Source organism: Pteropus medius, unplaced genomic scaffold, assembly GCF_902729225.1.
Source record: "Pteropus medius unplaced genomic scaffold, Ma_sr-lr_union100, whole genome shotgun sequence".
Classification (NCBI taxonomy): Eukaryota; Metazoa; Chordata; class Mammalia; order Chiroptera; family Pteropodidae; genus Pteropus; species Pteropus medius.
Genome location: NW_024351072.1, coordinates 1,779,510 through 1,793,646, shown reverse-complemented (window position 1 = coordinate 1,793,646; position 14,137 = coordinate 1,779,510). Strand labels below are relative to the sequence as shown.

Genomic DNA, 14,137 nt, shown 5'->3' with positions numbered 1-14,137 from the left:
TGCTCCTCTGGGGCCACCTGTTAAGATTCAACAAGCAATCCACAGATGCTGTATTTATAGTTGCCTCAAGAAGCCTCACCAGAAACTGAGATCAGCTGACACCAGTGTCTTGGTGCTGCTCAGCAAGTTGCATCGGACTCACCAAGGACACAACTGGATGTGGCTTGGGTGGGGCCACGAGTTAGGGGAAGCAGAGTTTCAGGGAATCCTCTGGGTCGAGTGACCTCTGTTATCCAGTTCAATGACATCTCAGCTATGGTGGCATTGTGTCCTGCACACTGGGAGGGGTGGGTTCAAAAGAGGAACAGTGCATACCACCGGCACTTCTATACAGAGCGAGTCTCCCCTCAGCCCTCACTCCGACAACTCAGTGTTTCCCTATAAGTCCCTGGTGTCCCCCGAGCAGCTGACCCAGGTCTGGTACCTGGAGCAAGCAGGTCCTCACCTCAAGACCCAGTTACAGACACAGCCCCTTTAAGAAGAGTCTGCAGCTGCCGTAGCCTCTGTTCCGCTCAGCTGATGGGAACCAGGCAGGCTCATGTCTTTGCCTCCTCCTACCTCCTCCCAGTGCAGGGTGATTTCTTATTTCTCTCTCTAGTTGTAAGTCTTCTGTTCATCTAGACTCCCAGGAGACTCTGCTTGCTGTTTGCTCCGTGTTTCCGTCTCAACATTGATGTGGTTGCAAGAGGGTAGAACGAAGCTTCTATCATCTATGTCATTTTGCCTCGTACTCAACCATTATTTATTTTTAATTACACAGGTTATACGCAAAAATATTTCCATTGTAAAAAAATTAAACAGTGCATGGTTATACAGAGCGCAAAGTCTTAAGACATCATTCATCAGCCTCCCTAACGTTTTCAGACCTTTTGTTGTATATTTACATTCATGTATATGTATGCATATTGTGTATTTTTGTCTATAAATATATGGGATTATACAATACCTATCACCTTGTTACTTTTTTAACAGCTTTACTGAGATGTAACATACTACACAATTCACCCATTAAAACGGTTCAATTCAGTGGTTTTTAGTATATTTACAGATAATATGCTTAATCATCTCCACAATAATTTTTAGGATATTTTCATTACTTGAAAAAGGAACCCTGTACCCTTTAGCTATCACCTGTGTATCCTTGGATTTTCTCCAGCTGTAAGCAACCACTAGTCTACCTTCTGTCTGTATAGATTTCCCTATTCTGGGCATTTCAAATTAATAGAATCATATAATATGTGGTATTTTGCGACTAACTCCTTAAATGTAGCGTAATATTTTCAAGCTTCATCTATGTTGTAACATGTCTCAGTACTTCATTCCTTTATATAGCTGAATAATATCCCATTGTATGGCTATACCACATTTGTCCTCTTTATTCATTTAATATATTCTTTCCATTCAATACATATAGATCTATCTCACTCTTTTTAATGATTGTACAGTATTACATAGTTGATGCAACATAATTTATGTAGCCATCTCCCTATGGATGGATATTTACCCTATTTACATTGTTTCCCCATTATAACATTAACTTATCTCTACATGATATAAAGGGAGAAAGGAAGAGGTCATCTCTCTTGGTGGAAGAAGGAACTTGCCTATAGAACAGTGATTCTAAAAGTATGTTCCCTGGGCCTGCAGCATCACCTGGGAACTTGTTAGAAATGCACATTTCTAGGCCCCACTCCCAGTTTTTGATTCAGAAACTCTGGGGTGGGGCCCAGTGCTCATTGTTTTAATAGCCCTCCTCCTTGTGATACAAACTAAAATATGTGGACCACTGATCTAAATCTTTTTCATGCACTGCAGTAGGTTTCATTATTTGGATTAAAGTACATTAAAAAAATTAGCGGGACCACAAAAATTGGCTTTAACACATGACTATGGTCATGGATAGAGAAGAATTATAGTGGAAGAGTATGTGGGTCTCTATTTTTTTTAGAGAGAGTGCTTCAATATAACAAAAAACCTCTTCCTCTCATGCTTTTCCTATCTGTTTGACTCCTCATTTTCTCCTCCCTTGACCTTAAAAAATCAACAATTAAACCATTTACATAGAATTTAGATGCTAGAAGATGTAAAGCTTTTCCTTCCTGACCGTCATATTTCTGTCAATGATACCCACAGGACAATGAACCATAAAACCCAGCTCCCATTAGAAACTGAAACATTGGGAAAATACAATTTCATTGAATCACACAGATGGGAACTAGAAGGGAATTTAGAGATCTCCTTAGTCAAGAGTCATAAGAAAAAATGAAACCCAGATAAAGCGCATGACACAGCAAGGTTACACAGCAAGGATAAGCTTCTTCTCTCACTATGCTATATACTATACTGTACTATACTAATGCACTATACACTCTAAACTACTTTACTATAATGATTCTTGACTAGGGATATGCATGAAATTCACCTGGGGAGATTTGTTTGAAAAATGTATTTTCTAATCTTACTAAGCAGAGAACATTGATAGAATTTAACTATCTCTAGGAGACATTTATGAGTATCTAGCATCATATTGTTCTCTAATTTAGCAATGCTCACAGAGATCAAGGAGATTCCACAAGTGTCAGAAGTACTTGGACTCATTTCTACACTAAATACCTCAACATTGCAGTTTTTTGTGTTTTTTGGGGGGGGTGCTTTCTATTGCTTTTCTGCCCTATCCTTTGATGTGAGTTATTAGTTCTTACATGTATTAGTGTGTTTGTATCCAGCAGTCCTCACCCTCACTCTCTCCACTACTAGCACCAATGTGAGTTGAAACACTAAATAAATACAATCTTTAGAATCATGATAAAGGTGATAGTAAAATAGGTTGCAAATGAGGAACTAGAAAATTGAGTGTAGGAATTTTGTGATATTTATGTTAGCTGAGACATAATGGGAAAGTTTACGTTGCCAGATATAACATTCTCTAAGAAACTGGCATAACCACAAGACCTCCTTTACAGACAAATAAAATGAAGAATGAACTCTGGGGAATTTTTTAACATCATGAAAGTACGCAGTTTTCTCTTCAAGTGTTTGTTGTTTTTTTAAATTAATAAACTTTATTTTTTTAGAGAAGTTTTAGGATCACAGCAAACTTGAGCAGAAAATACAGAAAGTTTCTCTATATTCCTTGTCCCCAAACAAACACAACTTCTCCCACTATCCACGCCACTATCCCATACCACATCCCACACCATAAATAAAAACTCTGGGTGGTTTCTAAAGCCATGTAAATACTACAAAAGGGACAACTTAGATTACCTGTAACACCACAGAACTATGGGTATTGCTGGTAAAGATGCGTGTGGCTCCTGCCTTGGAAGATTGCAAATGGGATGAGAGGCCCATTTCACTGCTTCCAAGGGACAATTTCATGTGATGATCTTCCTCTTCCACGAGAGATCTGAAAATATTTTGAAATCAGAAGGAAAAGCAAATTAAAAGTTATCATTAATTCACGATAATGAGATTATTTAGAGAAATAATCAGTCACTAGTGTCAATCATCTGACTGAATATACTGAATTCTCTTTCACTGTATTTTAGGCTCATATCATTTTATATTTTATATATACATGTATAAATATATATGTATATATGTAATATATATGCATATATATATACACATTATATATATATATATGCAAAAGGCTTACTGAGATCAATAAAGATAAGTGAGACCTGAGAAATCAAAAGCTGGTTCAAAACCATAATCACAGAGGGTTTTTTTTTAGTGCCAAAGTAATTGCTTTCGGTATTTCACTATGTAGATAACAATATGATCAAATTGTGTTATTCGCAGTTAAAATTAATTTGGGATGCTTATTTTTAGAAAGATAAAAATAATATCTGTCATTTACTCAGCAATCACTATGTATCAAGTACTTGCCAAGAAATTTACACACATGACCTCATATAATCCTTAAAACAATCCAGTGCAATAGGTACTATTATTATGTCCTTTTTATTCAGGGTAGGAAAAATGAGCCACAGAGGGTTAAAAATAATTTACCTAAAGTCGAAAAGTTATTAAAGTGGTTGGGCCAGTATTTGAATATAAGTTTAGTCTGATTCCAAATTCCAATGACCCCATTAATAAAAGTCAAAATTAACTGTGATATATTACAACATTATTTCCTCTTGTATTATCATAGTTCTAATTAACCCCAACTGAACAAAAAAAATTTTACATGTGAAATAATTTCATTTTCTAGAAGTATCTCTCACTTAGTAGTTTGGGATTATTTAGCTAAATATTTACAGTCTGGTGGCATTTCCATCTTTTCAAAGAAATAAATAATAAAAATAATAAATACAAGCTATGACCACATATACTATATCAGTAATTTTTAGGTACCATAAAAGAGATTGGAGAACCTGTATTCAACAGATCAGTTAGTTCCATAGAGAACATGTCAAAATATTTAATAGTTAAAGGGCCTCAGTTTGGTTACACTATAACCGTCATGGTACAACTTTTCATTATTCCTTAGACTAGTCGACCTGCATTTCCTCAGGTATAAATTGTTAAAATTGTCTCTGAATGATCTGCCTAAGAGCAGGAAGCCCATGGCTCTGAATGGGTTTGTGTATTCCTGATGTAGACTGCTGAAATGGACATTAGAAAAGAAGGCGAAAGACTGGATTTTCAAGTACTAGAACTCTGTATTTTTTCTATTTATCTGTAACTTCTTAAATGATGAATCATTTGCTTTTCTAACGCTGGTCTATCAAATATCATAAAGATTTCACTTTTTTCCCTATTATACCTATAATGGAAGTTGATCAATTTTAACAGTAAAAAAAAGTTTCATGACTGTACCATACATTAATAAAGATCCCGCTTTTTAAATTCTGACAGCAACTAGCAATAATTAGCAAAACTTCTAGCCTTGAGGGTGATATCCATTTTTCTTAATGATATTAGAGCCACAGTTTAACCAAAAATAAATTAATAATGTAGGACTATGTTTTACTCAACTTTCATGGATGTTTAATAAAAAGAATAATTTAAGTAAGATTTTAAAAAGCATAAAAAATGAATATAGCATTCCACATTTTCAGAAATAGCTTTAAAAGAATTAAATTATATACATGATGTATAGCATTCACACACACTTTTAAACAGCTTTTGCAAACAGACATTTAAAATTACAGAATCAATTGGAAAAGTGTGTAATAGATTGATGGCGATTGGTATCCCTCATCAGAAAATTCCAATTCATCTAGAATTATTAAAATAATTTTAATGGGGTATTCAAGCAGAATGTTTTCTTATTTTCTTTATTCCTTGCACAGAACCTGGCACATGAGAGGTTTAATGTATGTCATCTGAATGAATACAGAATCTCATTTCTATGGATCATTCTAAAGACATTTCTTTATCATGCAGTGTTTTAAATGACTATCAATTATCATTTTTATAGAACCACAGATAGCATCCAGGACAGGAATAAAGCTGAAACCACACTACTCTATGACATATTCTGGAAATCACTTTAAAAATAAACTAGAGATAACAACTTGTTTACTTGCCATTTGTCTCTTGCTCTTAAACTTGAAAAGCAGAATGTGAAAATGCAGCCTCTTCTTGGCAAAATATGGCTGGCTTTCTAATTAATTACTCCAAAAACTGAAGAAGGCTTCACTAAAATCATCTCCTTCATGACTTTTTGTCAACATCTTTTGACTTTTTAACATTCAGAACACTTCCTATTATTTCTGCATTAGTAACAGTACATGACATGTCAACCTTCTCAGCAGATTCAATATTCTCTTCTAGCTCTTTTTATTAAGCTTACTGACTAGATGTGAAGAACATTGTTCTTCAACACTGCAAGGAGGTAAAAACTTTCTGCAAACCTCAGACCAGAAGTATATTAAACTATGCTTAAACAAATGATTATCTGAGTAATTCCAAGAAAAAATAACATTTTTAAATCTTTTTTACAAGTCAAATGGTTAAAAACAATATAAAGACCAGTGGGTCTCAGTAGGGGAAGAGGGACCAAGGGGATTTTTGCCTCTCACTCCCTTATGTTTGATAATATCTGGAGACATTTTTCATTGTTGCAAGGGGGAGTGGGTATGTGCTACTCTCTAATGGGATGCTGCTAAACATCTTACAATGAACAAGAAAGTCCTCCACATCAAAAATGTACTGTAGCAAAAATGTCAAGAGTGCCAAGGTTGAAAAACCCTGATGTAGAGGGATTAATCTCCTCAGAAAATTTTTTTCTAAAGCAATTTCATGTTCTAAATAACTTCCTACTCAGAGGGTTGACTCCCTGAGGTAAGAAACACAGTAGGATTATTAATTACAACTAACTCTTTCAAGACTACCTAACAATAAAATATCTCCTCTCTTTCTTGACAAGATAATATGGCTGGCTTTCAAACTTTTAATTAATGACCCATTAATTTGAAAAGTCAAGTGTTTACAGTAGATGAGTATATAATGGCTTTGATGGTTATAAAACAATTATGTAAAAATGCATTGTTCTATATAACTCATGTAAGAATAATAATTTTTAAAATTCTGCTTAAAATAATTTTATTTGAATTCATTTTTATATGCTAACTTAGAATCAAACAAATCCTGTCCAAATAGTTACATTTCTTCAACAGTATAAAATTATTCATGGGAGAGGCTGTGTTCATTAATTTTCTTTCTAAAAATCAAATATTTTTCTTACAATGTTTGTATATTGCTACCATGCCACACCCACCATACTCATTATGACTGGATACATCTTATTTTCTAAACAATGACCAACCACAGAGCACAAAACCAATCTTTCACAAAGTATACATGAATAAGTTAAATGTGCATGCTTAAAAAGAACAATTCCTATTTCAGAGAGCACTGTCTGATCCTTTTACTGAAAGCATTTTAAAGGTGGTCTAACTGAACGTACACTACGACAATTCTTTGCACTGCTGTTTAAAGACAAAAGAAATAAAAAGTCAGCCCAATTGTCATATGTTAACAGGGTGATGCTAACATTATACTCTTGCCTCTAAAACTCCCATATTTTAAAAATTACCCCCGAGAGAAATATGTAAATGATATTAACAGAGAATTCATAAAGATATAGTAAGTACAAATGGTTAACAGTAGAAAAATGTTTAACCTCATTAATATTCCAGAATATGCAAATTAAAGCAAAGATTCCATCTTTAAACTTATAAATTTATCAAAGAGTAGAGTAACATTTCTAGTGAAAACATGTATTAAGTCTCTTAACATTTCTAGTGAAAACATGTATTAAGTCTCTGCCATTTGCAAGGCACTGTTCACTCCAATGATTTTTTAAATAGAAATTCTAAATTATTAAATGTACATTTTTTTTATACTGAACACCATGACAATAAAAGATTATGTATTATGTGTACGACCTGGTAGGTAGGCTGCTCTGTCAACCTGGTTCAAATATGTTTTCTACCATGACTAGTTCTGTAGAGTTAATAGTTTGGCAGACATTTTATAAAGAACCATATACTCTTAGAATTCACTGTAGCAATCAGGTTTGGTGGTATGCTATATAGGGGAGGGAAGTGTATCTCATAATTGTATCATTTGGATCTAAAAACACCAAATACAACACTCATCAATCTCCATATGCTCTCAAAAAAATATTTGCACAAAATCCACTGAAATGAGCACTTTTGTGTTTAAAAATGAGGTATCAACTTGATAAATCATAAAATGTGTATTTCAATTTCTTGGTTTCTATTATTAGAAGCACCAGTTCAATGTTATACAAAAAGCCAAGTCAAATTTCAATGTCAAGGAAAAGGACATTTTAGTGCTTTTTAAAATTATTAGCATGAAAATACATAAAATACTTCACTTTTCCTGGTAGAGAAGTTATTTATATATGCCAATACACTGTGATGTGTGCTGTGAATAAAAGATGCTAGAAAGATCTATGTTGTTGCAGAAAAAAAAATACAGCCTAGGGCTATCAAAATAGTTGTCAAATTGTTCCCTTTACTTTCCTGTACTATTAATTTCTGAAGGGAAAAATAAATGAATCAGATAAAAGCTAAAAAGGTAAAAGTATATAAACAACACCTTTATCTTTTCTCTACTTTCCAATCTTTTTGCTTGCAACCATTATATTACAAAGTGATTAAATCTAACGATGTATTCTAATAACATAATTCCACTGTAACAAAAAAAATAGAAGTTTTAGTGGCACAAGTATAATACAAATATTGTTATTTCTCAGAGTAATAATGTTATCATAACTGAAAGTCAGTGCCAGTGGATTGGTATACGAGATAGTAACAATAACAAAATAAAACAAAAACAAAAATATAAGCCATGAATGGCATACAACAAATGATATATAACAAATTGAGTTGGTTAATCAAGGCACTGACTCATGTTTTCCACCATCCATGCCCCAGGAAAATAAAGTATATGTTTCTCACACTTACAATTTAAAAAGAAAATCAAGAAAAAAATTTTCTTCAAAGAAGTACTCCCTCTCCATTTGTTTTTCTGCTCTGCAACAGAGAAGTGTCTACAAGCAACAGCATTTGCTAAAAGAAACATTTCTTGTGATAAAGTTGCATGGCAAGTGGAGGAGAAATTTAGTCATCTGTTCTCATACTCATTTGAATTTGAGTGCTAAATCTGACAAGGCATTTCCTTCCATCCTTGAGAAATAACTTAAAAACTTAAGATGATAGAAGTCATTTCTCATTGATTTTTCTATAGATTTAAAGTATGCATACTGTATTAAAGTCTAAAGATATTAATAAAGACCCTACGTTACAAAATTTAGAATCTTCACTCCCCCTTTTCAGCCCTCCCAAACAAAAACTGGGTGATATTCTCTCTCTCACCTACTCAACTTCCATTAAGGAAGCAAAGAGGGAAATTTAAAAAAAAAATCAGAGAGCTGGAAAAACAGGGTGGAGTGAGAGAAGATCTCTCCCCTTGAAACAACAATAAGCTGAACATCTAAAATTCAACAAAAAACACCCAAACTGAAAATCAGCACTTCTCAGCGTGGAATCTGCGCATAAGAACTACCACAGGTCAGAACCCCAGGTGTCGGATGGTAGACTGGGAGAAGTAAAAAAGCTGCCTCTCATAGCCTCCAGAGCTCTTTGCAGGAGGAGGGGGAGGGGTGAAAGTGCCCCAACTTCCTTGATCAGCCTGCCTGGAAGTGCCGGAACTTCTTCGCAGCCGGTAGCAGTGACCAGTTATCAGGGCAGAAAGCAGAGAAGTGGAACAGGAGAGCAGAGAAAAAACAGTTGATTTTTACTGGCCATGATTGCAAAACCAAGGCAGAGCCCCAGCCCAAACTTCGAACACAGAGGGCCCCTCTCGCCATACCCTCTGAGACCAAACACCACGGAGCCCCAGGGAAAACTGAGCGAATGCTACTAAAACTGTTGCTAACACTGACCGGGACTGAAACTGAGAGTAGTAAGTGTGATTAAATATCTACAAGAAAATAAAAAAGACATTAGGATTTATATAAAGCAGGGATCCAAGAGGCTTGGACACCACCTACTGGAAACCAAAAGAAAAGCACTTTCTTTGCAGCAGGCTAAAGAGAGAACTTTATATAATAAATCTTCATTCTGGAAAAACAACAGAATATATTTCCATTAATGCGCAGGCACAGAAATACTCCATTAAACACCATGAACAAGCAAGGCAACAAGGCATCTCAGAAAGAAAGAAAAAAATCTCCAGAAAATAAGCTTACAGGCATAGAAATGTGCGACTTAAATGACAAAGAATTCAGGAGGGTACTTCTGAAAAAACTCAATGAGATTCAAAACAACTCAAATTAATAATTTCAGGAATTCAAAAAACAACTAGATGAGCAGAGCAACGAGACTGAAACCCTCAAAAGCAACCGAATAGAACTTCTGGAGATGAAGAACACACTGCAAGAGTTGAAAAATGAAATAGCGAGCTTGGGAAATAGAGTTGACCAAATGGAGGAAGGGATCAGTGATATCAAAGACAGAAATCTAGAAATAAATCAGAAGGAAAAAGAGAAAAACCGAAGAATGAAAACTAATGAAAGAGAAATACAAGAACTAGCAAATACCATCAGGAGAGGAAACATAAGAATAATGAGCATTATCAAAGATGAGGAAAAGGAGCAGAGACTAGAAAGCATTTTCAGACATATAGTGGGCAAGAATTTCCCAAATCTGAGGAATGAGCTGGACCTTGGAATTCAAAAAGTCAACAGAACACTCAGTTATATCAACCCAAAAAGGCCTTCACCAAAACATATTGTATTAAAGTTATCAAAAATCAATGAAAAAGACAGAATTCTCGGGGCAGCCAGGGAGAAAAAAAAAAGCGGTAACATATAAAGGAAAAACCATTAGATTATTCTCTCACTTCTCAGCGCAAATCTTACAAGCCAGAAAGGAATGGAATCAAATATTGAAACTATTAAGTGAAAAGAACTACCAGCCTAGAATAATGTATCCACTCAAGCTCTCCTTTAGATATGAAGGAGAAATTAAGACCTTTCCAGACATACAAAAATTGAAGGAATTCTCCACTAAGAGGCCTGCACTACAGGAAATACTGAAAGGGGTCAGTTCACTTAAAACAAAATAACAAAACAAACAAAAAAATACATAATTAGGAGTAAAGTGACTATGAAGCAAATAGAAGCAGAAGAGTGCAACCCTTACTAAGAACAGGACATTGTAAGCTTAAATAATAAGAAAATTGCTATAGCAAGATAGTAATGAATGCTCAGCATACATAAGGACAAATTAAAATAACAATGACTGAAAAGGGGAAGATTCAAAGATCCAAATTCTCAAAGGGGAAAGGAGATAAGGCAAATGCAGAAGAAAATGGACAACTGTATATATGTAACTATCTTTTTCATATTTGTAATGGTAACCCACACCAAAGATTCAGAACTGAAGTATATAACATAAAACCAGAAGAACCAGAGGGAAAACCCACAAAAGCCAACCAAAATAAAGAAAACGAAAACACAAGGACAAGGAAGCAATGGAAACACTGAGCTACCAGAAAGCAAAAGTTAAAATGGCTATAAGAAGACCTCGTATTTCAATAATCAACCTAAATGTAAATGGACTGAACTCACTGATAAAAAGGCACACAGTTACAGAATGGATCAAAAAACAAAACCCAACCATATGATGCTTCCAGGAGAAACATCTCAGAGCTCCAAAGACAAATACAAACTCAAAGTTGAAGGGCGTAAAATGATATTTCACGTAAACGGCAATCAGAGAAAAGCGGGAGTAGCAGTACTAATATCAGATGAAATAGACTTCGAAATAAAAAAGGTAAAGAAAGATACTGAGGGACACTTCATAATGATAAAGGAAATCATGCACCAAGAAGACATAACACTTATTAATATCAATGCTCTCAATCAGGGAGCCCTGAAATATGTAAAGCAATTATTAACAGAAGTAAAGGGAGAAATAAACCAAAACTCTATCATAGTACGAGACCTAAATACCCCACTGAAGGATATGGACAGATCATCCAAAAAGAAAATCAAAAAGGAAATAACATCCCTAAATGACACATTAGACAAACTGGACATAATTGATATTTACAGCGCCTTCCATCCCAAAACAGCAGCTTATACATTCTTCTCTAGTGCACATAGAACATTCTCAAGAATCGACCACATACTGGGACACAGAGATACCCTAACAAATATAAAAGGGTTGAAATCATAACAACCATATTCTCTGATCATAATGCTTTGAAATTAAAGATCAAGTGCAAAAAGAAATCAGGAAAAACCACAAATATATGGAGATTAAATAACATGCTACTGAAGAATAACTGAGTCAGAGAAGAAATAAAAAGTGAGATCAAGAGATATCAAGAACTGAATGATAATGATAGTACAAACATATCAAAACATTTGGGACACGGCAAAAGTAGTCATAAGAGGAAAGTTCATATCATTACAGGCCTATCTCTAAAATTAAGAACTAGCCTAAATAAACAACCTAATGCTTCATCTTAAAAATAAAATAAAATAAAATAAAATAAAATAAAAAAAACTAGAAAAGGAAGAACAAATGAGGACTAAAATCAGCAGAATAAAAGAAATCATCAAAATTAGAGCAGAAATAAATGAAATTGAAAACAAAGAAACAATAGAAAAAATAAATACAAGGAGGTGGTTCTTTGAGAAGGTTAATAAAATTGACAAACCCCTGGCTAAACTCACTAGGAAAAATGAGAAAGGACACAAATAAATAAAATCAGAAATGAAAGAGGGGAAATAATGACTGGCATTACAGAAATACAAGGGATCTTGCAAGAATACTTTGAAAAAGTGTATAATAACAAATTTAATAGCCTAAAAGAAATGAACCAGTACTTAGAAAAATACAATCCTCCTAGACTGAATCAAGAAGAACTAGAAAATCTAAATAGACCGATAAACAGTATGAAAATTGAAACAATCATCAAAAACCTACCAAAAAGTAAAAGTCCAGGACCAGATGGCTTCACCAGTGAATTCTATCAATAATTCAAAGAAGATTTAATATCTATTCTCTTCAAGCTCTTCCAAAAAAATCGAAAAGGAGGCAATACTCCCCAACTCATTTTATGAGGCCAATATTACTCTGATACCAAAACCTGGTAAAGATAATAGAAAAAAGAAAACTACAGGCCAATATATCTCTGGAACACAGATGCGAAAATCCTAAATAAAATCTTAAACGTATTAAAAAGATTATACACCACGATCAAGTGAGTTTGATCTCAGGGGCACAGGGATGGTTCAACATACGCAAATCGATTCATATGATACATCACATAAACAAATTAAAAAATAAGAATCATATGATCATATCAATAGATGCATTAAAAAGCATTTGAGAGGATACAGCATCCATTTATGATCATAACACTTAACAAAATCGATGTAGAATGAAAGTACCTTAACATAATAAAGGCCATATATGAGAAACCTTCAGCCAATATTATAATTAATGGTGAAAAACTAAAAACCTTCCTTCTAAGATCAGGAACAAGTCAAGGCTGTCCACGATCGCCATTATTATTAAATACAACATTCGAGGTCCTAGCAAGTGCAATTAGGCAAGAGAAAGATGTAAAAGGCATCCAAATAGGAAACGAAGAATTCAAACTCTCACTATTTGCAGATGACATGATTCTCTATATTGAAAACCCTAAAGACTCCACAAGAACACTACTAGAAACAATAAGCAAATACTGTAAAGATTCTGGATACAAAATCAATGTTCAAAAATCCATAGCGTCCCTATATTCTAATAATGAAGTGTCAGAAAAAGAAAGGAAAAAATAATTCCTTTTGCAATTGCAGCAAAAAGAATAAAATATCTACAAATAAATTTAACGAAACGTGAAAGACCTATATAATGAAAACTACAAGATCATATTAAAAGAAAGTGAAGGAGATACAAAGAAATGGAAAGATATTCCGTCTCTTGGATTGGAAGAATCAACATAGTTAAAATGACCATATTGCCTAAAGCATTATACAGATTTAATGCAATCCCCATCAAAATCCCATTGGCATTTTTTAAAGAAATAGAACAAAATATCATCAGATTTGTATGGAAACACAAAAGACCCCAAATTGGCAAAGCCATTCTGAGAAAAAAGAATGAGGCTGGAGGCGTCACTCTGCCCGACTTCAAATTATACTATAAAGTGACAGGAATCAAAACAGCATGATATTGGCAGCAAAACAGACACAGGGACCAGTGGAACAGAATCAAGATCCCAGAAATAAACCCATATTTATATGGGCAAATAATTTTTGACAAAAGAGCCAAAAACATACAGTGGAGAAAGAAAAGCCTCTTCAATAAATGGTGCTGGTAAATTTGGAAGGCTTCCTGCAAAAGAATGAAACTAGATTGTCATGTATCACCACACACCAAAATTCACTCAAAGTGGATTAAGGACCTAAGTATAAGACCTGAAACAGTAAAATGCATAGAAGAAAACATAGGAACAAAGCTCAAGGACCTTGAACTTAAAGAGGGTTTTATGAATTTGACCTCAAAGGCAAGGGAAGTAAAAGCTAAAATAAATGAATGGGACTACCTCAAACTAAAAAGCTTCTGTTCAGCAAAAA

General features: G+C 34.2%; 1 protein-coding gene across 10 annotated transcripts in view; it reads right to left on the bottom strand.

Annotated features, from left to right (window-relative positions):
- KLHL13 (kelch like family member 13) overlaps positions 1-14,137 on the bottom strand; it is a 228,254-nt gene that overhangs the window by 68,300 nt on the left and 145,817 nt on the right. For all 10 annotated transcript variants that reach the window (XM_039842514.1, XM_039842512.1, XM_039842510.1 and 7 more), the window contains one exon: positions 3,265-3,406. In XM_039842514.1, coding sequence (XP_039698448.1) covers positions 3,265-3,406 — 142 coding nt within the window. The remainder of the gene's footprint in view (positions 1-3,264; positions 3,407-14,137) is intronic.